Source organism: Dysidea avara, chromosome 11 (genome assembly GCF_963678975.1).
Source record: "Dysidea avara chromosome 11, odDysAvar1.4, whole genome shotgun sequence".
NCBI classification, from domain to species: domain Eukaryota; kingdom Metazoa; phylum Porifera; class Demospongiae; order Dictyoceratida; family Dysideidae; genus Dysidea; species Dysidea avara.
In genome coordinates this window covers 3,375,623-3,402,456 of record NC_089282.1, presented here as the reverse complement: position 1 = coordinate 3,402,456, position 26,834 = coordinate 3,375,623, and the positions used below count along the sequence as shown (strand labels likewise).

Here is a 26,834-nt window from a genome sequence, read left to right as displayed (position 1 = left end):
CCAAAACTATCAGCTTGTATATGTGTGGTATGATATATATCAATCAAAAATTGAGTGCTTAATCATATTAACACAAAGGATTGCTCAATGTGGACAGAAATGGTTGCGTGTCAAGCTATCAAATGGAAAGCATTGCATGGTAAATCACCGATATACCCTATTTAGTCCTATAAGGGTAATCCCCAATAAAAATGTGTGATCTGGAGGTCAGTGGAACATTGTGTATAACATAGGAAAGATCTCATTCTTTAGTGTTAACTCAGCATTAGTGCATGCATGTATATACAGTGGGCCAAAAATTTTAATGCAGTGGTCTATTTGTAAATTTCTAATAAAAGATTTATTATTCCGAATATTAATTGAGGTATTAAAGTCTGATACTCCACAATTGCATCTAATTAGATTAGGTATTTATTAAATGTAGTCACTATTGCATATTGTGAAAGCATTCGGTATAATGCTACATGGCTATATACTATAGGAAAAATAATTATGCCAAACTACTAATCCTAAGCCTTTTACATGTCACAGAAAAGAATGTTCTAATTAGTACAGTCAGTAACTCTGATAGAACAGCCAGTAACAGTAATAGAGCAGTCAAATGGCTATTTGACATAAGTATAGCATAGTAACAAAGTAACCAATTTTCTACATATGCAGGCAATGATACTTTTGCTTTAAGATAGTTGTCAGACTATTAGAGCAAATTTACAATCCAAACATAGATAATTTTTAACACTGCATGCAAGGTAGTATAATGGCTGGGCTACAAATGCATTTCACTTTCACTGCATGGTGGGAAGTAGAGACTAGTAACACATATGTATCTAAGTATGTATATAATTAAACACATCTGTGGTATGTTGGTGATGGCAATTGTGGGATAGGTTACAGGGCATTAGCATGCAGGACTTCTCCAAACAGGTTATTTGTCAATGTCATTATTGTATGGAATAGTGTATAGTTTTAGAAACACCGTATGTGGTTAATGGACTGGGGAAGATCCAGGAGTTTCTGAGGTTTCTATAAACTGTTCAAGTATATCAGGCAATCAAAATTTACATGTTGCATTGATTTGCAAAGGTATCAAAGTTCATGATTGAGATGCTCTAATAGAGCAGTCAACCACCTTTTATACCTATCCCAACACAGTAAAAAAAGTCTAAAATTGTAGTTGAAAATTTTCCATTGGCAATGCCCAAACCTCCAGCATGACATAAGGCCTTTGTAGTGACTTCAGTTGTGTGGTAATGAAATAATATTTAAGATGCCTCCAGACTTCTTAGATTTAAGTGTGTATGTAATAGAAAATTTGGAAACCTGTCACCAAAATTTCTGGAGCCACTTTTGGTGGATAACTTCCATGTAGCAGATCAACTTCTCACATATCAATTTTCTCCTGTGATCTAGCTATCTACCACCTATGTATAATTATTATAATTATGTGGTTAACATATTATTGTTTAAACAGAGAAGTGGCCTTATTACTTCTTAAACATGTTAGGTACCTATTTGACATTACTAGTAGTCTTATGCTCTTCAAAGTCATGAAGATCCTGTTTTTATATACATGCATTTACTAATTTTAGATATTTAGGTGTGGGTCTAGCATCTTCGGCATTCTTGTGACCAGTGTACTGGAATAATTGGTTTGTTAAAGACTCTGTATAATAGGTTAGGTATACCCTAATTGTGTAAATATTTGAGAGTGATATAGGTAAAACTACTACTATCCAGAGACTAGGCATAGAGGTGTAGGGAAGGGGTTTTTAGGAAACCCCTTTTTGTAGTTTAGATATCAAAGTTTACAGCAGCCAACACCAACTTTAGTTTGGCAGCACAAAAGTCAACATGCAATGCAACACAACAATTTATAGTAACATACATATAGCTAACTTACATTCATTCATCAGAGTCTAGCATCTATAGAGGGGATGTGAGGCTTCTTGAAAATTTCTTTGAAAGATTGAAAAACGTACTCAGTATTACTCTAATATAACATTCGTATAAATATCTATGTACAGTTACAGATTTCATTTTTGAAAATTATGCATAGAATGTTTTTATAGAAGAAAAGATATTTCTAGACCTGACATTATCAGATGTGATGCAAAACTAGCTTTTACTGCTATAGTCTGCAGCTATCATGAGGGAATAAATAGACCTCTTGTATTTATATCACTTTGACATATATTTTTGCACGATGGATACTTGTCACATATCAGCACTTTGGCAGCTACATCTTTATTTATGTCTGAAATGTTTCAGCAAACTAAGTTACGGTTCATGATAGAGATTACCCATGTTTTTGCCAAGCTCAAAACACCACCTTAGAGAGCAAAGCATGCACTATGCAGCTTAGACAAAACCCAACCTCAAAAGAAGCTTTAGAAGTTTATTTCAAAGAAATTTATAATTTACTATAGTGAAATTTGAAGTCGAAAAAACCAAAAAAATTACTTTAAAAACTGAAATATGTAGTACTGTACTACGATGATTACTATGCCACTTTTGTTCTTCTATTGTTTTTATTATACCTGACATGCACTCATTCTCCACACTAAAGATGTTCTATAAGGGAGAACCTATAGCCTAAAAACCTACACGATAAATGTCACCACAAGATGTTTAACACTGCACACACAAGCACAATAAAACACACAGAACATTTCTAGGGAGAAACAACCGCTCAAACATGATATAATGCTGAGCACAAAACCCATACAAAACACACAACAATCGTACAAAAATTTACCAAACTAAACACAGATTAAACTATATAACAGTCAGTGATGGTTCTTGGTGGCTGTACTATCAAAAGATCTCCATTTTGTACGGGAACCATGAAGGCAGATAACAAAAGTATGCAGCAGAGCAAAAGTCATCCTATAATGCATGAGCAATGCACAACATTGAAAAACTTCTGTCCCATACATCAAATAGTAGTGCATACAGAGACTGTAATTAGCCGCATAGTTTTTTTTAAGTTTGAGTTAGATATTTTGTTGTTCATGTGCATGTTGACATAATACAATTATATTGAAGTTAGCATGTGATGGACACACTGTTGGATATGATAAACAGCTACCGTAGCTATACACCGAACAATATATGATAACAATTGTAACCGGATTTGCAAAAAGGTACCTTTTCACACATAAAATGTGACCCATGTTTTCAACTTTAAAGCTTCATAACTTTTTAATCATTGCATATAATTGTCTGAAATATTCCATGAGCTAAGGTATCTGGCTGCATTTTGATACTAAGAGCAAGTTAATCAGTATAAGGAGTCAAGTGTTACATCATTTTATTTGCTGGTACGTAAAATGTGTGGAAAAGGTACCTTTTTGGAAATCCAGTCACAATTGTCAATAGTGATGCATAGCAAAATGATCCCTCTTTTTATGCTTATTGTTGTTGATGGAAATCCTAAATACGTACTAGCTGTAGCTAGCATGATTTTCAACTTCAAATGCAACACTGCATATAGAAGCTGGATGCTTACTCCAGTCATACCTATCCAGAGGCACTATACTGTTTAAATGTACATGCATGCTAGCTAACATAATTTGTGTCTTCACAGCTCATTTTGATATGTATGTAGGTACATGTTCTAGGTGTATGCCTGCAATGGCAAATTTGGGGAGATGCAAAGAGAGGTGACCACAATTAGGATCAAAACTGATAAAATATCTAATAGAACAGTCAAGTACTCTAATAAAACATTCAATGAAACACTTTCTTGACCTGCACTGCTATCTCACTATTGTGCAATAGATTTATGAGGCCCTATAATTGTTGGCAATTTGTACCCAGTAAGTATACAATCATAATGTGTACCTTGGAGGGTAGCTATATATATTGACAACTAATTATATGATATTCCTTATGAAACAGTATACACAATGAACTATTATGAAAAAATGTACATGTACAGGATAATAATTAGTATACAGGACATAATGTGCACACATTTAGTTATGTAGATTCTGTCTACAACAACTCAACTACATAGCAAGATAACACAATTATTATGATATGCATTACAACAATGGAAGTCAGTTGCCATCACTATTCATTGAGGAACAACCTGGTTGGGTCGCAAATGGAACATTCTTTGCAGCCTTTGATAGAATTTATATTTCTGTATACAATTTCGAATTTCTTTCATGTAAATTCCATAAACAAAGAAGTGTGATAACATTTGACCCCATTCCAGTAGATAAGTAATCTGGAAAGTGTATGCACTTGAAATGGCGGATGACTGGAATACAGCAAACAAGATAACCAGCAGCACGATTATTCCACAATCAACACCACCCAATATCAAAGCAGATGCAGTAGGCTTGGCTTGCATTTGGAGAGCCTTTAGAAACCTCTGTATTTTGTTAATCTCACTTCCTTCTCCACCATTTAATCTCCTGTTTTGCTGTAGCCGTTTGTTTGACTGAACAGTAATGTAGAATAGATAGGCATTGCTCACTACTGTCAGCACTATGGGAATCACCATGGACAGGACAAGTAAAATGGAACTCACAGGGCTAGGTAGTGGTAAATAGTTCCCAAAAGGACGTGCAAACAGTATAGTTGATGTCACCCTGATAATGAACATTGTGACAGCTGCCATCAGCCATGCAAAAGCTATAAGAGTGTAGACTACTCTGGTGGTCATTATCTTCCTGTGATGATATGGGAATGCAACACCGATGACACGATCAATAGCCAGGAGGAAAAATGAAAAACGTAAGTTCATCCTTGGTATGACCATGATGGTATAGAAGATATCACTGTGATCCACGGTCACGCCAAACAGGTACAAGATCATCAAAAGTATTTCATACAGGTACCGAGGTGTACTGGCTATATCATTAATCAGTAAGTTGACCACTAAGAAATAATACTTTGTGTGCAACCTCTCATTCTTCCATATGACATGAATGATCAGTAAAGCCGGTATTACAATAGCAGGGATCACTATCATCAACAGTAGGACCCTCAGGTAGGTAACAAATAGTGGCACATTGGAGAAAATGTCATCAGTAGATCCATTAGATAACTGACCACTCACTGTGAAGTTGATTTGGGCCTCCATTAAACTGACCTGGCAGTGTGTTACGGGGAACAACAACTAGTAGCCTAAAACTGAACTAAATGTGGTTGTATACCTGCCAATGACACTTCATGCGTTAGCTTGTACTAACTGTCAGAATGTGTTCAACAAAGGGTATAAAGTATTACACTAAACTTACACAATGTGTTAGTGCAATTCACTAATGACATCAGTGTCTTTGCACCATGTACTTTTATTTTTGCCTATACAATCAGTTTAACCATATGTACTATTAAATAAGGGATGGGATCGGAGGTTGACGTCTTATTTCTCTGGTTAGTGGTAGGTATGAGTTGATTGAGTAATATCGAGTCTTTTGTCCTGTTTCTATTCAGTGGGTCACTGTGGGTAGTAAACTGCCACTTTTTCACCTATTGAAATGATACGATACTTAGGCATAGATTTCTTTAGGTTTTGGCAATATGCAAGATCATTAACTGTGCATACACAGGGGCGGATCTAGGATTTATAAAAGGGGGGGAGGGGGGGCTAACTCAAGGTACTAGTCCCTTGGGTGGTGGTGTGCTTTGCACACCTTTACATGCTGGAACTGGGGGGCATGCCCCCTCAGGAAATTTTTGAAAAATAATTGCTAAAATACTGCAATTTGGAGACATTTCCACATAAAATGCATATTTATGCCTGTAGATATTTTTTATACTGCCTTTAGATATATATGGCTCTCTGCAGCATTTGCTAATGGAAAGGCTTGGGTAGGTTCAGACAACCAAGTACATGATGCACCCTCTCACAACTGCACAGCAATAGATGCATGTTAGAATAATAATGTTGAAAATGGAAAATTTTGAAATTTGAATGATACAAGATTGAATCTGAGAACATTTTCAATGGAAATTGTGTACCTGAAGGTCCTGAATTAAGTATACCAGTACTGGTAATAACTACACAAGTAGATGAACAAGCCTTTTAAACAGACCAATGTACTATAGGCGCAGGCAGATTTGGAAAAATTCCATAACAGAACCAACTTTTATGCTTACACTGAATGTTCTATTAGAGTAGTCAGGTGACTGTTCTATTAGAGTATCTCGATCTTGTACACCTCCAATGCTGATCCGGGTCCTTGTTACATAACCTTTAGCATAAATCCACTAATAATGCCTTGGAAAGATGTTTATAAGGTGAGTTTATGAGTATTTGTATTATTAGTGATCATATAATTATGCTAAGACAAAATTTCATTATATTCCTCAACATATTACCATGACCACACTGGAATTAGTGTACTACAAACCCCTGATGGAATAGTTACTACACCAAGCAGTAAAGCTGAAATTCTCAATAGTACTTTTCAATCAGTGTTTACAGTAGAAGATCAAACTTCCTTACCTACATTACCTGAATCAGTCCATCCACCCATAGAAGAGATAACCATCACAGAACCTGGTGTCTTTGCTCTCTTATCTCAGACAGATCCACACAAAGCAGGGGGACCAGACAACATTCCAGCTTGAATACTTAAGGAACTTGCATATCAGTTAACACCGATGCTTACACACCTATTTCAACAATCTTTGACTACTGGCGATATACCACAGGAGTGGAAGTCTGCATTTGTAACTCCATTATTTAAAAAAAGGCAAAAGATATGATCCATCTAACTATCGTCCGGTGTCCTTAACATCAATTGTCTGCAAAACGTTGGAACATATTTTAGTCAGTCAGACTATGAAACACCTGGAAACAAATAGTATATTGTGTAACAACCAGTACGGATTTAGAGCTAGACGCTCTTGCGAATCACAACTCCTGCTAACAATTGATGATTTTGCTCGTGCATTAAATAACAGGTTACAAGTCGACATTGGAATTCTGGACTTCTCAAAGGCATTTGATAACGTTCCACATGCCAGGCTTGTGAAGAAATTAGACTATTATGGAATACGAGGGAAAACACTTCATTGGATTATATACATCTTTTCTCAGTAAACAACAGATCACAGCAAGTAGTCATTGAGGGCACATACTCATCCCCATGTGAAGTCACTTCTGGAGTACCTCAGGGTACAGTTTTAGGACCAACACTATTTCTACTATATATTAATGATCTAATATCAAATATTCAGAGCACTGTTCGTTTATTTGCTGATGACTGTCTTATCTATCGACCAATAAATTCTCCTAACGATCATCAGCTATTACAACAAGACTTAAATACACTAAATACTTGGGCTAAAACATGGCAAATGAAATTTAATGTTGACAAGTGTTGCATTCTTCAGTTATCCAAACACCACCATAAAACAACATTTCTTTATCACATGTCAAACAAACCCCTCAAAGTTGTTGAACAGCATTCTTACCTTGGAATAATAATAGATCACCATCTTTCTTGGGGACCACAAGTTAACCATGTATGCAACAAGGCAACCAGACTAATCGGTTTTTTTACAACGTAACTTACGAAACTGTTCACGTGCACTTAAAGAACTAAGCTATAAACAATTTATCTTACCTGTGCTGGAATATGCTGCCGCAATTTGGGACCCATACCACCTAAAGGACATAAATAAAATAGAAATGATACAACATAGAGCAGCTAGATTTGTCCTGAATCGACCATGGAGAAGGAATGTGCAAGATAGTATAACTGATATGCTAACATCATTAGAATGGCCACCACTCCAATTAAGGAGAAAATGTGCAAGATTAACTCTATTATACAAGATTATCCACAACCTAACTGAAATACCTAACAGCTACTTACCAACATTATCACCTGTCACCATTACAAGATCTAATCATGAACAAAAATTCCTACACTATCATACATCAATAAACAATTATAAGTACTCATTTTTTCCAAGAACAATACCAGAATGGAATAGACTACCACAAGACATCATCAACCAACAAACTATTGACAGCTTCAAACAATTATTATACAATCACTTTTAATTTAATGTACATTAGCACTTATGCCCCAGGCGGGCTCTACTAATTAAACAATATAATATAATAATATTGATCAAGTATATAGCCTAAAAGTGAAGGGGGGGGGCTTCAGCCCCCAAAGCCCACCCCCTAGATCCACCCCTGATACATGCAGAATATTTGATTGATAACGTGAAAAAAGGGATATAGGAAGTTTCTTTGACAACAGTGTGCATGCAATGAATGAACTGTATCTGTCTGTAATCATTATGTAGATGCAGGTCTCTTGTGAAATACATATTACATCCCATATTTATGTGTATGGGACAAATAAGTAAACATTCAACAGCCTCTATTATTTGTGTTAATTATAGCCATCCATACTTCTTGCTTTTGAGTTTGAGAAGTTCGAATTGTAACACAATACTGGATCTGTGTATATGGCTTCCATCTGAAGACATGTTTCTATAATTTTTTTTGTATCCACCTCATGTGTATAGGTTTTGTACTTGTTAGCTAGTTATGTGCTGCTCTAGCAAGGAAGAGCGGTAGTTGCCAATTGCCAGAGGGTAAATACTATAAATCAATGAATGAATCAATTTATTGTGAACTGTAAAATTAATTCTAATAGAACACACATGTTAAGAAACACACTAATTCAGCAATCATTGAAATCAATGTTAATCAGTTATGCCAAATATGAGAAGACACTATACTAAATCTACAAGATACTTTGATTGCAATTCACATGAGATATATCACCATTCCCATTCCACACTACTTTAACGTGACAAATAATTACAAGCCATTATCTCATAGTAAACCCTTTGATGTTGATTAGTGAGAAGTCAATGTAGGTACTCCTTAAGTGTATGTGTTGACCACACGTTACTGAAAGATCAAGTACATCACTACTGAGTCTGAGATATTTTCTGCATTCAATGAGAATTGTAATGTCGAGATTCTGACTCTGTGAATATTACGATACCTCAAAGGTCACTAATGGGATAGAACTGGTCTGTGAGTAATCTGCTAAAGACACTATACATTACACTAAATACTAATTGGCAACTACTAAAGGTCTGGTGTAGCCTACTCTAAATGGCTAGCATATTATCAACAGTACATAATATAGTTATGCATTTTGGAATGCACTTAGCAGACATGTTTTAGTTTTAGTCTCCTATGCTCTTCCATACACTGCTTGAAGGTTCTTAGTTTACTAATTTGTTAAGATGCCTTGTTGTAGATATACTGATAGTAAAGTGTCAGTAGACTTAAGTATATGGAAAATAATTATTTTACTAAGTTTTAAACTCTCAGTAAAACATCAGTGAATGCGGGTTTACTGAAAAACTACTAAAATAACAAACAATTAACTGTTCCATGTACTGGGGATATACCACTGTAGTAAACTAAGATACTTCAAGCAGTGATATATACTGAATTACATATTAACCAGTTCAATTCATACTGTAATGTGAAAGTGTATTACACTTGCAAATAGTTGTATTGTACATATTGTGTGACTTAACATGTCAGTTCTTCAGCACATGTTAAGTATACTCCCATCCACCACAAGGTTTCTGACAGATGGTAATCAATTGTTTCTACAAAGTAACACACATACAAATGAAGCCATCTTCTTCACATATAATACATTCACTGGTATGTCCATAATTGATACAAGGTATCCTGGGAAGCCTGCACTGCAATTATAATATTTCTTCTGTAGTTCTTCCAAGTCATTTAACATTAGAAGTTTCTGAGATCACAAAATGCTGCTGTATATTGTGTAAAGTTATGTACACAATTGATGTACCATGTAAAGAATTCCAACAGTGGTACTTCCTTTTTGGTGTTTCCTGCAGCACTGTGATCCACTATCTCTCTGTAATAAATATTAATTGCTGTAGCTGTACATGTGCTTATATCTACAAACAGTCTTACCATCCTTTGTCCAAGTTTCAATGTTGCATTAATGAATTCATAATCTTTTATAGCACTACATCTGTGAAGTTCTTCAATGAGATTTCTGGTAGTTCTCATGTCTCTGAACAGAAGGTAGTTATTAAGACATTTGTCACCATATTAACTGTTATGCTGAGGGACACTTGCATATGAGCAGTGAACAGCAATATATAAAATATAATGCTTACAAGTCTTGAATGGTATCTCTGGCAATAAGGTGTGACCATAAGCGTCCCAGCAGGGCCGCCCAGAGAAATTAAGGGGCCCAGGGCAAAGAGTTAAAGTGGGGCCCTTGACCCAAGTTGTAAGGTGAAGACCAAAAAAAAAAAAGGTCACAACCTGCTGGCAATGACAATAACTACCCATCACCAACCATATCTCCTTATCTATAAGCTTGCTACACTACTCTGAAGAATACTGACTGCTCTATTAGAGTATTTAGATCTGACTGCTCTATTAGAGTATATCGATCTTTTAAACAGGTATTCAGGGCAGGGGCGTAGCCAGCCAATATTTGATGGTTAGGCATAACATCAACTTAACTACACACACAAGAAACACGCTCACTTTCATGTGAGACGTCATCAAAGAAAAATATGAAAAGTGTATGCACACAAGGCCTACAGCTACCTATGCTATAGTGTAAACAAATGTTGCTTATTTGCATGAGAACATTTTACTAGCTGTAGCTATGCTATTCTATTACTTGTAGGGTATGCATCCACTGACGTAGTCTGGCGCCGCCCGCCCCTTCGCAAAAAGTAAGGGTCTGGTGAAATACAAATACCTTATCATTTCAAAAGGAATTCAATTAGACAGCGCACGTAATGCTTGTTACGTCAGATGATTGCACTTCAATTCGAACAAAAGCATTGTGTTGCCAAGGCGATTTCTGAGTGAACGTCATTGGCATGCACTAATTGGCTAGCGCCGAATCTGGGCGCTAGAAATGATTTAGTATCTGTATGTCACCAGACCCTTACTTTATGCGAAGGGGCGGGCGGCGCCAGACTACCACTGACGATCGTCGTAGCTGAGTATCAAGTGACATCAAACTGCTGAACCTACAAGAACCAACAACGTAAATAGTTCATCATTTACTACAATTAACTGGCAGTACAGCTTACAGACCAACCACCACAGCGATATGCAATGCTTTTCAAGTAAACGCCACATGGCCCCAAATGAAGGCCGGGGGCGCTAATTTATGAACTATAATGAGTCCATAGATAATCACAAATATCAGCACGCCAGGAAAGCTTCGTCCCAGACTTATAGCAGCCAATGTACATTTTGCATGTATCTGGTGTAAACCACAACTTGGTTAATCAGTACAAATTGTGCACGTGACACTTTACAATGACTTGACCTTTTCTCCATTTCCAGCTCCATTTGCATCTGCTATTATTGTTATATAGAAGAGTACGTTTTCCCGTTTTCTTTCATCAGCAGTAAAAAAGTTAGGCTATGGTGTTTTCCTTATCAAAAAATACGCTTGACAAGCCGGTCCACTGAAACGAAATCTTTTGCTGCCAGCACCATCCGCACTGAATCCTACTGACGATTATCACTAACTGTAACTTAGAGGTAAAAAAAAAAAAAAAAAAAAAAAAAAAAAATGGTGACGGAGGTGGTTGTTCTTGAGTCACCTCCCGCGTATTTTGTTACTTTTACTTGGCTTTCAAAGATTGTTACTTTCTCCTGTGAAGTTAGAGACGCAAGTAGAGAAGTTACTATACAGCAAAACAGCTGGGGCCACTTTCGTCTCGTCTGGTATCACAGCAGTTGTTTTGAAAACACAACCGGCCCCAGAACGCTTGAGAACCTTGGTACCGTGGTCTGAAACGGTACCACTTAAGGCTAGTTGTTCGTTCGTTATAGTTTTGTTTGTTCTCGTGTACTTTATCGCTCGCCAGGGGAGCATTATTTGGATTGAGGTGGTGGAATATGTTTCGACCAAAGCGTCCTAGAAGTCAGTCGACGTCGCCATCCAAAGTAGACTACAGTAAATGTACCATTTGTGATGAAAGCACCAGCGATGATGCTATGGAGTGTACGTGGTGTGAGATGGTTCAACATAGGACCTGCTGTAAGATAAGTGTCGAGCAATGTACTGTATTAGGTGAGCTTACAGGTAATATTGTGTTCCTATGCTCCACTTGTATGCAAAACGTACCCTCTGCCTTCAGATTGTACGATGACTCAAAAGAATTGCACAGCTCCATTGAGTCTAAAATTCAATCACTAGAAACTAATCTTTTAGCCAAAATCAACTTAATCACTGATTCCTGTGATAAGACCACTCAAGATAAAGAGAAAGCCAGCACATCAATGCTTCAAGTCCAAACTCTTTGTGATTCAATCAAGAAAAAACATGACCAACTGCAAAATGATGTTTCATCCTTAGCAAGCAAAATGAATGATATGCACCAGAATATTCAATCCAAACTGAGCTCACTATCATCTGAAGTTATACAGTCTCCAACCACTCCTCACTCTGCCATAGAAGCAATGAATGAGCTCGACGATCGTAATCGCAGGAAATGTAATTTGATTGTGCACAAGCTACCTGAAGATTCTAAAGATGAAGAAACTTTTCTTTCTATTTGTAAAGATGTGCTGGGCCTTGATGCCAAAATTGTTACCATTAAGCGCCTTGGCCAACAACGTGGGTGGCCACGTTTACTACTAGTAGTGCTGGAAAATGAAGATATTAAAAGGCAAATTCTAGCCAGGTCACCTCGTCTACGCCAGAGTGACTCTTGGAAGACGGTTTTTATTACACCTGACCTAACTCGACAAGAACGTGAAGAAGGCAAAAGGTTACGTGATGAACTGAAAAGAAGAAGACAAAATGGGGAGTCTAATTTGATTATCAAAAGGGGCAGAATCATTGTATCATCTCAACGTAGCAACCCTACCTTGAGCAAGTCTCAACCAAATCAGTCCTCCTAACACAAACCAATCAGTAACTTATAACCATAGCAATAACCAATCAGTAACTTATAACCATAGCAGTACATTAAAAATTCTAAGTCTAAATTGTCGTAGTATCCGTAGCATTGATCGAAGAGCTAGATTTCATGCATTGGTCCAAGAACATCAACCTGATATTATCATTGGGTGTGAATCACAGATAGACCAATCATATAATTCTAGTGAAGTATTCCCCAAGGGTTATCATGTTTTTCGTAAAGATCGTTGTGAAGGTGGTGGTGGTGTTTTTACATGTGTCAATGATAAATTCAGTGCATCTGAAGTCCCATCACTGGACACGGATGCTGAACTTGTATGGGTTAAGATAACTTTAGCTAAGGATGATCCTATTTTTATTTGTTCATATTATCGTCCTCCTAACAGTATGCAACACTCATTAATACAACTTCAAGAATCCCTTAACAAAGTGATAAATAACTCTACCCAGTTTCCTAACATAATCTTAGCTGGAGATTTTAATCTCCCAGGAATAGTTTGGTTAGATGGTAATGGCCAACTGGGACAAAACCCAGCTTACGGCTATGAATTAAATTCTCTGTTTTTGGATATTATTTATGACAGTAGTCTAGAACAATTTGTTACAGATCCAACCAGGAATGAGAATATCCTAGATCTGGTTTTTACCTCCCTTCCAATTGTCTCTGAAACATCTGTTGTTCCAGGAATGTCAGATCACGAGGCGGTATTATTCAGTGTTAATGTTGAGGCTTATGTACCTCAGAATGTGGCAGAACATACTGTATTCTTGTATCATAGGGGAAATATTGACGCAATCAGGAAAGATATGATAGATTTGTACTATACTTATATCTCGGCTGACCCTTATTCTAGGACTGTGGAGGAGAATTGGCAATTATTCAAGACAAGTTTACTAGAAAGTATTACCAAGTATGTACCACAAAAAGCCATCAGAAACCGGAAAAGCTTGCCCTGGATAAACCATGACATTAAACATTGTATGAAACAAAGGAAACGCCTTTATAATCGTGCAAAAAAAACTAATAAACATGAAGACTGGGATGCATATCGTTCAGCAAGAAACGAAGTGAATGGTAAACTGGAGTTAGCACACCCTTCCTACTGTAGAAGAATGTTTGATGATTCTTTTTCTGGCAATCGCAGACAGTTTTGGAAGTACATCAAAGCCAAACGCAAAGATTCATCAGGAATTTCTCCTTTACTTGTGAATGGTTCCATAGTATCTGATTCACAGGGAAAAGCTGCTGCTTTAAGTGATCAATTCCAGTCTGTATTTACCCTAGAGGACACATCAAATATACCTAAATTGGATGATAACAGTTTTGTTACTCCTATGCCAGCAATTTCTTTTTCAACCAGTGGTATACAAACTTTGTTACATAACCTTGACCCAAACAAGGCTCAAGGTCCCGATAAGATTGCCCCCTTTGTGTTAAAGAACTGTGCTGCAGAAATAGCTCCTATATTAGAAATTATTTTTAAACAGTCACTAAACTCAGGGGTTCTCCCTTCTGACTGGCTTACTGCAAATGTCTGTCCTGTCTTTAAGAAAGGTAACCGTAATACGCCATCTAATTATCGTCCCATTTCCTTAACATCATCTTGTTGTAAGATAATGGAACATATAATATTTCACTCTATAATGGATCATGTTCAACATAATAACATTTTAATTGATAATCAACATGGATTTAGGTCAGGATTTTCCTGCCAAACACAATTAATCTCGCTGGTAGAAGATATATCTCATGCAATGGACAATGGATTTCAGACAGATGTGATACTATTGGATTTTAGTAAAGCTTTTGACACTGTCCCTCACATACGTCTCCTTAATAAACTCAAAAATTGTAAAATTGATAATCTTATTATGACTTGGATCAAATCCTGGCTCATCCAACGCACACAATCTGTCGTTGTAGATGGTACTAGTTCCTCACCGGTTTCCGTACTATCAGGTGTGCCTCAAGGGACTGTCTTGGGTCCCTTATTGTTTTTATTATACATTAACGATATTGCAAATAGAGTGTCATCTTCAATTCGTCTGTTTGCTGATGACTGCATCTTATACAGAGTTATTAAGTGTGAAAATGATTCTATTATCCTTCAGCGTGATCTTGATCTATTATCTCAGTGGGCAACACTTTGGCAAATGAAGTTCAACGTATCTAAGTGTGTACTAATTCGATGCTCTCGATCACTTGATCCATTTCAATATGACTACCAACTACATAATCATATTCTAGAAGTAAGAGATGAGCATTTGTATTTGGGTGTCCTGTTACACGAATCCCTATCATGGTCTAATCATATTACTAGAACTGTTGCAAAAGCATCACAATTATTCAACTTTTTAAGACGAAACTTGAGTAACTGTTCTCCCTCAGTTAAAGCCACTGCCTACCTTACTATAGTTCGTCCTGTTTTAGAGTATGCAGCATCAGTATGGGACCCATACCAACAAAATGACATCTTGTCCCTAGAAAAGGTCCAACGTAGAGCTGCTCGGTGGGCACTGTCTGACTATAATAGACTTAGCAGTGTAACTGATATGCTAGAGATTTTGGGTTGGCCGTCACTTGAATCTAGACGAAGAATTGGTCGACTACAAACATTTTATAAAGGAATCAACAACTTATCAGGATTATCCATTCCACCATATTTCTTGCCAACTCAACGATCCACCAGACACCACCACACTCACCACTTTATCCAACCCAGTACACGGTCCAGTTATTATCAACATGCTTTTTTTCCAAGAACAATCAAAGATTGGAACAGCTTGCCAGTATCTGTCATAGAATCAGAAAACATAGATACATTTACTAATTACTTATTGTCTATCTAATTGTTTGCTGTATATCTTATGTGTATGTGTGATTTCTTTGGGGTGTTGATCGCCCCCTGGGCGCATCGGCAATTGCCGTCTGCCCAGTAACAATAAATAAATAGAGGTACAGTACCACGCTTCGACTCCATTTTAAATTTCGAATTTAAACCGCGCCAAGGAGCGTGGCACGTGCGTCTACATGAGTGTAATTATAGGGACTTTCCAAGGGATTTTCTGCGAAATGGATCACGTGATACACCATCTATCTCGATCCCTTTTTCGAAGTCAAGGGTTCAACAAATGAGGTACACGTTTACGCTTTACATTATTAAAGTAGGGTGTTTTGTGTGCTGCTGTGAATCCTCGCGTGAATCTTAAGCTACTCAGATGATGGTTGGGCAAAAGTTTGTGATGGTTGGGCAAGAAACTGTGATGGTTGGGCAAATTCCCGCCCATGCCCACCCTTGGCTACGCCACTGATTCAGGGGCCCTTCATGGGGCCTCCGGGGCCCCTTTCAGGCTGGGGCCCGGGGCAAAATGCCCCAGTTGCCCCCCCTGTGGGCGGCCCTGCGTCCCAGAATAATCTCCTTCTGCAGAGCCCTCTGTATCTGAAAAGGCCGATCCTTCTTGGTCAGTGCTTACATCCATGCTGGGGTAATGCTTACAGCACACCTCCCATTGGTTAGGCCAATGAAACTTGATTAGCAGTTTCGCGTCATCGCCCGCATGCTTTTGATACACCCGCATGGAATTTCATTATTGGTATTTCAGATCGAAATACTCTAATAGAACAGTCACTTTTACTCTAATAGAGCAATCAGCTATACTCTAATGGAAAATCACTTGTTATAGATTAGTAACGTACTTTAGCTATTTAATGCAAGAATAATCAGTGTAGATCTCACTGTTTTTTGGCAGAAATCTTTATGTTTGGATGTGTGTTGTGCTTTTGGAAAAATAATAAATAATGAATAATAACCGCCCGCCCGCATCAAATTTTCAAAAATCTGAGCGAGAAACTGGTAATCAAGTTTCATTGGCCTTATTGCAACACTGTATACAAAATTAAGGATGGTAGATCTAACTATACCTGCTGTATACCATCATCTATACACATGCTATACACACTTACATATGTAGCTATGCTTACTCTAAGCTGAATATCCCTTGAAGTGATGGGCAAACTTGGATCAAATATTACTGTGTAAAAGGTCACCAAGAAATAGTTGGCAAATAGTAGCAGTATTACTGATGTCAGCATAGCTAATGTAGTAAATGACTGTCCACTGAGGCTAGTAAATGTATATGGTAACTATTTGCAGTGTGCATCGCATGATCTATCTTACAGGTTTCCAAGTGGCCAGATCAGATCACTACACCTTCTTTGAGAAGCTCTTAGTAGTCTAATTTCTATGTATGCTTTCTTTACACTGGTAAGTGTAGAGCACATCACTGACAATGCCTCCATGTTTGGTCACCACATCCACTATTATAGTATCAGAGCTATAATGTATGGAATGTACAAATTTGCTTACATCATACCTTTACTAACAAAATGTCTATAGCTACCTACATTATTAAAGCGTACCACATCTAATTGATTTCAGCTGTGTGGGTGCTTTTCTAAAATGCAAACCATATATGGGAAATGAGAAACAATTGGTTTGAAATTGTGCTCTAAAATCAGTGGAGTTTATGGTATATAGTGTGAAGAAATAACAATTAACAATTTAGGCATCGGCCTATTATGCTGGCATAATTTTGAGCAATATAGGTGCTTTGAAGCATCAAGCATAATGCTAGCATATTTTGCCTGTTTATTATATCTGATTTTGCCATGTTGCATGTAAATCGTTATCATTAAAAAATGTATGCATGTCATGGAAAGGTCAAAATACAGTAGCTACTTTATTTAAGATAGTTTTGTGTAGCCATACCACTACATACATTCCCTCCCACACACAAAAAGAAAAGTAGCGTAGAATCAGTAGTTCCAATAAAGCAGTCAGGTATATAAATATTTGGTATTAGCGCAATTATGAATTATTTTTCAAAAGCTAACTTTAAACAATTGTTTGCAAGCCAAAAGTTATTATTATCAATATACAAAAAGTGCTTAGTTAAACTTGGAGATTATGGCAAAAGTTTAAGCATAATTATAAGCATAATATATAGATTAAATTTTAGAGCACTGCAGTATACATAATAGGTGAAGTCAAAAGCATATTAGGCTGGTACCTTGTGAAGATTTTCTGTATTACCCGTTTGCAGGTCTTATAGCTCTCCTGTGGATTCCCAGTGTTGTATATAGTAGCTAGGAACAACCAATCTAACCATTTTAAATTTTAGAGCTCTATATGCACACATATGTACAGTAGTTGTATAGATAAGTACACTATGGCTGTATGGGTTAGCTACTATTGCTAGCTATATGGCTTCCCATTAACTGTTTTACTGTTAACAAGTATGTACCTTTTTGTTAATTTGAAGGAAAGAAAAGGTTCTTTTAGTGGCACTTATATAAACAAAGTGGTTCTTTTACAAAATGCAACCAAAAGAACTTGTGGGGATGTTAAATGTACTAGAAGCTGTATTGACTTTCTGTGGTGAAATGGCAATTAAAACTGTTAAGTTATGATGAATACCCTGTTCAGAATGTGTGATCAGATCTAGTGAAACATTTTGGAGGAATAGTTGATGGCAATGTTGACATGCAAGTTCTACATACATTATGATGAAACCTCAATTTGTTGTCACTGGCTCATTATAGCAGCAATGCCAACTATGTTCCTGATATACTTCATGATTGGTGACCTATTGAGGTAATAATTGTTAGTCCCAAAGGTCCCTATTACTGATAATTCATTGTATTGCTTAGCAACGGCTTATACTTCGATAAAATTGATGTTTGTGATCCTCTAAAATATCTTGCCACTTTGACGAACACTTGTGGTTGGGCCAGATATTCAAGATAGTTTATAATTCTTAACTCTCTACAATATTGCTATATTGTTTAAGGCTTATTAACTAAGCTCTGAGTTCAGTTTGTTTTATCATGTAATTACTTCTGTGAGTGCATGATACAGACTGGTGTGCTGTATGTTCTATTAGGCTGTTGACTGCTCTATTAGAGAATAAACAGATTATGACAAATTAAGTACTTTAAATTGACTATTTCTAAATACAAACCACATACAGTGACTAGCTATGGACCCACCTATGACCTGATGTAACAAAATAACATGCAGAAAAGCACAAAAATTCAAAAATAATATATTCATTTGCTTTGGAGAAGGAACAAAAGCCCAATAGCACAGTCAAAGTGCATTCATATGAATATCAATATTTATCAAAATGATCCTCTATTTCATGGAGTGTTGAATTCAGGGGTTTCCATTATGTATGAGTATTAATTTTACTGACCAGATTGCTATTATTATTGCTAAGATCATGTAAAACTTAAAAAAATATATATTACTGTGCAAGACTCTTTACAGAGTGTGACACACAGAGATGTACAGTAAACACTAGATTTGTAATCTACGGTAAGTAATTTTACAATAGATCTTTAAAATCATTCAAGGATGGCTATTGTGAGCTTATATACTACTAAAGCTGCACATTTTGGCAATATGCTCCTGTATTTATATCACAATGTATTCTTGATACTGGCTTGATATTAGTATAAGTAATTATTTGTTTATAGTCGTTTCATTTTTAGTAGAGAATGTATGTGAATAACCATGCTAGCTGTTTCCCAGCAGTTATTCATATTAAATTATATGTAGTTCTTTTATAACTTACATAAATTTTGGCAATCTTGAGACATTGAAATGTTCAATGTCTCCTTGTGATATTGGTAACTCATTTCTGCTGGTGGATGTTGCCTTTGAAATGCCCTCGCTATGTAATATAATGTCACCAGTTTTCAAAATAATTTCACTAGATAATATTTAGATCTGCTGTTATCCTAGCTTGTGTCCTTTGAAGCTGGCATAACTACTGCATTCTTGCAAAAACCTGATCTTCTGCATGAGGGAACTATTTAACTATATGACAAAAGAAATTTGTGTACTGACCAGTAGCTAAACTGTATACTGGTGAATGTAATGGACAGAGATTTTAATTTTTTATCTGCAGTGAATGTTTACATAGTTTTTTAAAAAGCTTGACTTAGATATTTGTTTATATATATATGGCATCTGTTTGTCTGTGGTATATATGTATTAATAGCACAGTACCTGTCGTTAACCATGTGTTAATCACAAGATAAATTCATTTTACATATCCGATAAGTATGTAAAGCTTTGCCTGAATTAGCTGATTTAATTCTGAATATTCACAATATAATTAGGTATGTAATTACTGCATGGTTCAATATGCAATCTCTGCTACATATATCTGATCTTGTTACACAGTGCTCATGATCATGTGTAGCAGTAAGTGTGCATTAGGAAGATCAAGTGTTAAAGCAATCATATATGTTAGTTCCAACTTAGTAATTGTACCACTCACCCACGTTAATGTACATTACAGCTCAGGGGCGGATCTAGGATTATTTGAAAGGGGAGGCTAAGCTGGACAGGGACATAGGTAACTAGCCAGACATTAGAAGATACCAAGCCTTCTCAGTAGTGCTCACAAGGCCCTAATGGTAAGATTCATGTAGTATCCATGGTCAAAATTAGCTATTTGGGATAATGACTACGCACACTAGCATGTTTTCATGCTAGTCTAGGCCGGTCTGGGGGCATGCCCTTCAGAAAAGTTCTGAAAATTAGGCCCTCTAGAGGTGAATCTGAGTATTTTTAGCAGTTTTTCAGTGGAATTTCAGTTTATCAAAACACTTTTACTTTTCCATCAAATCAAGACTGATTGCAATATGCATGAGTAGCTATCATGCATGCATGATAATCTTTTCATTTTTAGCTACCAAGCATTTAGATATAGCTAGCTATATATTATAATGCATCAGCTCCTCTTCAACAGCCTCAACTGTCTATCTTACTGATAAAAATAATGTTGTTGGATCCCACTGGAAGATTATTACACACACCATGAAGTTGGAAGAATTGTAGAAAATGCTTACTCCAGTCTCAACATCAACAGATTCAAAGCAAACTCTCTTTATGGAACACTTGACTATCATCTTCTGGGATTCATCAACATTGGGTGAGACTAGGACTACAAACTACACAAGTTTGACTGTGATGATTTTGCAGTCTACATGAAGAATGCTGTTTCTAAATACTCCCATGATCAAACAAAGCCTGACAATAAGGGAAGCCTGTGTGGGATAATGTGTGGAAGAAACCTGTATAGCTAAACAGAGGCAGAAACATAAGGAAAGTAGTAGTGGTGTTGAACGTCACAATTATTAGTATGCATGCTCCTTAGCCTAGTGTTAGCCTTAACACCAATAAATTGTACTGAAAAGCAGAATGCAGTGAAGGATACTAGTAGCTATTAGCTAGTCCACTGGAAATCCTTAGCAAAGTACAACTATGTTTGCATTTATGGGGTTTCTGAATTTACTGTTGTGATGGTCAACTTAGTTATTTCTAGACCTGCCGGGTTATGAAGATTGACGAGCACCATAACCCACAGCATGGGGTCGTATCAGAAGTTAACTGATACAGATTTTACATTCATAGACAAAAGTGCTATAGCTGCCTTATAAACTTATAAAATACCAAAAGACTACAGTTTGCTAAATGGCTGAGTTGGTAACTATATATTATACTGAAGCTGATAATTCTAACCAATTAATTAACACTTTTTGAATCATCTAAAAACCACACTAATCACCTCTTATAGTCATAGTAGAAAACAGTGCTAATTATCTGAGTAAAACAAAACCCACAATTAAAACTTTTGTAATTAAAAATGCAACCCACAATCGAAAGTTTCTTGAAGAACTCTTGAGGAAAAGGAAGCTGTACTCTCCTGGAACAGGGTTGAACAATGGGTATAGTTACATACACATTATTTGTATTGGTATTGATGCATAGTTCCTGAAATAAGCCTGCTTTTGATACACATAAAAGATTTAGGGTTTTATTGGCCAAGTACTAACTTAGAAAGGAAAGGGGGGGCTACAGCCCCCTCCCTAAATCTGCCCCTGTCAGCTGTATTATAAGTTATGTAGTTTGAATCAGTACGGAATTTGAAATACAGTGTATACACAGGTCACGATCAGTATCTATTACAATTTCTTGCTGCTCTCCAGGTTGCCATTACTCATCACAGGCAATATATTTAGCACACTCCATGAAAAGTCCCATATTCCAAATGGCATTTTGAAGTTCATGATTGATAACAACTGAAACCAAATAAGCATATATATATCATTAGACAGTCAGTAAGTTACACATTGCTCTCACCTGTATCTCTATATTGTGAACAATCAGAATTCTGATGTTTGGCACTAGTACATTGTCAGCATTTATCATTGACACATTACACAACATTATTGTGCTAACCTTTTATAACAGTCATATTGTGAATTGGCCCACTTGGTACGTTGGTATTGGCGAAAAATCTGTTTAAAATTTATAAAGCTAATTGTAATGATACTATGCATTGTATACTGTCAGTGTATGCTAAACTTACCTCCAAAAAAAGATAACTCTTGTACACATCAGGGTTGCAACACTGTTTGATGGTAACTCCTAAAAACTGTATTCATTAAATTAAATCATGTTGTGAGCTTACAATGGTTTTATCTTCAGTTCAGGGATGATTATAGAATGATGCTAATTCCACTGTGTTGTTAACAATCTTGGCACTACTGGCTATCCACGCACAGAGGCTTGCACAGACAAACACATACAGACTCACTCTCATGGCTATAGCTTCAAATTAAGGAACAATGGAGATGCTGTTGATATAATATATACTGAAGTTAGCATGTGATGGACACACTGTTGGATATAATAAACAGCTACACCAAATAACATTTGTGACCAGATTTACAAAAAGGTACATTTTCACACACAAAATGTGACCCATGTTTTGAACTTTAAAGCTTCATAACTTTTAAATAATTCTCTGAAATATTCCATGAGCTAAAGTATCTGGCTGCATTTTGATACTAAATCAGTATAAGGAGTCAAGTGTTACATCATTTTTTTTGCTGGTATGTAAGATGTGTAAATCCAGTCACAATTGTCAATAGTGAATGTATGGCAAAATGGTGCCTCTTTTTATGCTTATTGTTGTTGATGGAATATCCTAAATACTAGCTGTGGCTAGTATGATTTTGCAACTTCAACTGCAACACTGCATATAGAAGCTGGATGCTTACTCCAGTCATACCTATCCTACGGCTTCAGAGGCACTATACTGTACATAATTTGTGTCTTCACAGCTCATCTTGATATGTAGGTAGGTACATGTTCTAGGTGTATGCCTGTAATGGCGAATTTGGGGAGATGTAATGAGAGGTGACCACAATTAGGATCAAAAGATCTAATAGAACATTCGGTGAAACACTTTCTTGACCTGTGCACTGTTGTCTCACTATTGTACAATATATTTATGAGGCTCTATAATTGTTGGCAATTTGTACCCAGTAAGTATACAATCATAATGTGTACCTTGGAGGGTAACTATATATTGACAACTAATTACTTATACACAATGAACTACTATGAAAAATGTACATGTACAGGATAATAATTAATATACAGAACATAATGTGCACACATTTAGTTATGTAGATTCTGTCTACAACAACTCAACTACACAGCAAGATAACACAATTATTATGATATGCATTACAACAATGGAAGTCAGTTGCCATCACTATTCATTGAGGAACAACCTGGTTGGGTCGCAAATGGAATATTCTTCGCAGCCTTTGGTAGAGTTTATATTTCTGTATACACTTTTGAATTTCTTTCATGTAAATTCCATAAACAAAGAAGTGTGATAACATTTGATCCCCATTCCAGTAGATAAGTAATCTGGAAAGTGTATGCACTTGGAATGGCGGATGACTGGAATACAGCAAACAAGATAACCAGCAGCACGGTCATTCCACAATCAACACCACCCAATATCAAAGCAGATGTGGTAGGCTTGGCTTGCATTATGAGAGCCTTTAGAAACCTCTGTATATTGTTAATCTCACTTCCTTCTCCACCATTTAATCTCCTGTTCTGCTGTAGCCGTTTGTTTGACTAAACAGTAATGTAGAATAGATAGGCATTGCTCACTACTGTCAGTACTGTGGGGATCACCATGGACAGGACAAGTAAAATGGAACTCACAGGACTAAATGATGGTAAATAGTTCCCAAAGGACGTGCAAACAGTGTAGTTGATGTTACCCTGATAATGAACATTGTGGCAGCTGCCATCAGCCATCGACCAGGTGTCCTACAGACCTTCAGCACTTGTGCTGTAAAGCATTAATAAATAAACTAGTGTCCATTTGGTTCTATTTCGGGTACTTAGAGATAATGAGTTACTCTCTAGAATTCCTATGGATATAATTACATGAAAATAACAAGGAGAAAACATCCTGACCACCTGGTAGACTCCTGTAAGCGTTCGAGCGTAAATCGGATGGCTGCAGGTTCGAGGCTACCTAGGTCCAGTCATGGATTTTTTCTCCTTTCTCCAACTTTTCAAACACACCTTAAGTAGTAAAGTCTAAGTAGCTAAAGTCTTTGAGCAGACTGTAGGACCAGGTGTCCTACAGACCCTCAGCACTTGTGCTGTAAAGCATTAATAAATAAAAATAAAATGTAACAGCTATAAGAGTGTAGACTATTCTGGTAGTCATTATCTTCCTGTGATGATATGGGAATGCAACACCAATGACACGATTAATAGCCAGGAGGAGAAATGAATAACGTAGGTTCATCCTTGGTATGATCATGATGGTATAGAAGATATCACGCTCATGCCAAACAGGTACAAGATTATCAAAAGTATTAGTATTTCATACAGGTACCGAGGTGTACTGGCTATATCATTGATCAGTAAGTTGACCACTAAGAAATAATACTTTGTGTGCAACCCCTCATTCTTCCATATGACATGAATGATCAGTAAAGCCGGTATTACAATGGCAGGGATCACTATCATCAACAGTAGAATCCTCAGGTAGGTAGCAAACAGTGGCACATTGGAGAAAATGTCATTAGTAATCCATTAGATGACTGACCACTCACTGTGAAGTTGATCTGAGCCTCCATTAATCTGACCTGGCAGTGTGTTACAGGGAACAACAACTAGTTGCCTAAAATGTGGTTTTATACCTGCCAATGACACTTCATGTGTTAGCTTGCATTGTACTAACTGTCAGAATGTGTTTAACAAAAGGTACAAAGTATTACACTAAAACTTACACAATGTGTTAGTGCAATTCACTAATGACATCAATGTCTTTACACTATCTACTTTTATTATATTTTTGCCTACACAACCATGTATTATTAAGTTAGGGATGGGAGGCTGACTTCTGATCAGGTAGGTAACTAGCTATAGTTTGCAACATCAAAACGTTTCAGAGTCTTTTGTCCTGTTTCTGTTCAGTGGGTCACTGTGGGTTAAAAAAACCCTGCCATTTTCACTGGTTGAAATGATACTTAGATACAGATTCCTGTAGATTTCAGCAATATGCAAGGTCTTTCTATTGTGTATACATACATGGCTGTAAACTCGATAGATCAGCTAACTTTTTTCACATTATTTTTATACACCTGACAATTTGAGCAGGTAGACACCCAGCCAAAATGTGCAGTCAACATGCACACAGGACAGATAGCAGGCATCGAACAGTTTAGATAATTCTATTATCAATTATGTTTATCAATTCAATTATGCAAAATGTACTACTGTTTAAATGTAAGTGACCACTAAACTACTATAACTAAGTATGAGGTGGATATACTTATTTTGTTCTTCATAATTTTTGAGGGGTAGCATACAAATATTATAAAATCAAAGCATGTGATTGTCACATGCTCATGCGTGCTCATATAATGTTAGCAGTTTTTGCATATAGATGGTATAGGTAGGAGAATATTTGATTGATAAATTGAAAAAAAAGGATATAGGAGGTTTCTTTGGCAACAGTGACAGAGTGCATGCAATGAATGAACTTTATCCATTTATAATCATAATACGTAGACACAAGTCTCTTGTGAATACATGTTACATCCCATATTTAAGTGTGTATATGGGACAAATACACATGGGTTCAAACATGCACGGGACTTTCAGACTAGCATTAGCGTTGAGATCTCAATTTCAAATTTAAAAGTACTTTCAAGTTGGTAACTACATACATCCTACAGCCTTTTAACCTCACATTTAAGTACATTCAGCAGCCTTTGTATTATATTGGGGGTGGATAATTGTAGCTGCCCATACTCCTTGCAATTGCTTTTGAGTTTGAGCTTAGGGAAGTCAAGTTCAATTAAATTGTATCATTTGTTTAAATGTCTCTATTTTTTTATTCGTCTGAAGAAACATGCTTTAATAATTTTCATTTTCATCCATCCCACGTGTAAGTTTTGTACATGTTAGGTAGCTATGTGCTGCTCTAGCAAGTATAGTTGTAGATTGCCAGAGGGCAAATTATAAATTAATCAATCAAACAATCTATCAATAAATTTATTGTGGACTGCAAAATTAATTCTAACAGAACACACATGTTAACAAGCACAATAATTGAACAATCCTTGAAATCAATGTGCATCAGTTGCGCCACACGTGAGAAGACACCAGCTATACTGAATCTACAAGAAATTTTGGTTACAAGATATATTATCATCATTCTACACTACTTTAGCATGACAAATAATTACAACCATTATCTCATAGTAAAACACATTGAATACAGACCCAGCTAGTGTGTTGCATGCCCTGAGTGCATGTTGCTAAAGGATCAAGTCCCCACTAAGTCTTTCTACATTCAGTGAGGCTTGTAATGTTAAGATTCTGACTGTGTGAATATAGCAGGCTTTAGCTATACTCCAAAGGTCCCTAGTGGGATAGCACTGGTCTGTGAATAATCTACTAAAGACACTATACA

The 26,834-nt window shown here is 36.5% G+C and overlaps 1 protein-coding gene across 2 annotated transcripts; it reads right to left on the bottom strand.

Annotated features, from left to right (window-relative positions):
* Positions 1-3,912: 3,912 nt before the first annotated feature.
* On the bottom strand, positions 3,913-6,645 carry LOC136239051 (olfactory receptor 8U3-like). Of its 2 annotated transcripts, none has more exons than XM_066029793.1 (2): positions 6,464-6,645; positions 3,913-5,484 (listed from the first exon to the last, which is right to left on the bottom strand). In XM_066029793.1, the coding sequence occupies exon 2, from the start codon at positions 5,093-5,095 to the stop codon at positions 4,079-4,081; it is 1,017 nt and encodes a 338-aa protein (XP_065885865.1). In that variant the 5' UTR covers positions 5,096-5,484; positions 6,464-6,645; the 3' UTR covers positions 3,913-4,078. The 2 variants fall into 2 exon arrangements, with proteins under 2 accessions (XP_065885865.1, XP_065885866.1); XM_066029794.1 differs by having other exon boundaries at positions 6,473-6,545.
* Between the last annotated feature and the right edge of the window lie 20,189 nt (positions 6,646-26,834).

Bases quoted from the DNA above. Each gene is read 5' to 3' on its own strand.
- LOC136239051 (XM_066029793.1), bottom strand. From the start codon at position 5,095: ATGGAGGCCCAAATCAACTTCACAGTGAGTGGTCAGTTATCTAATGGA.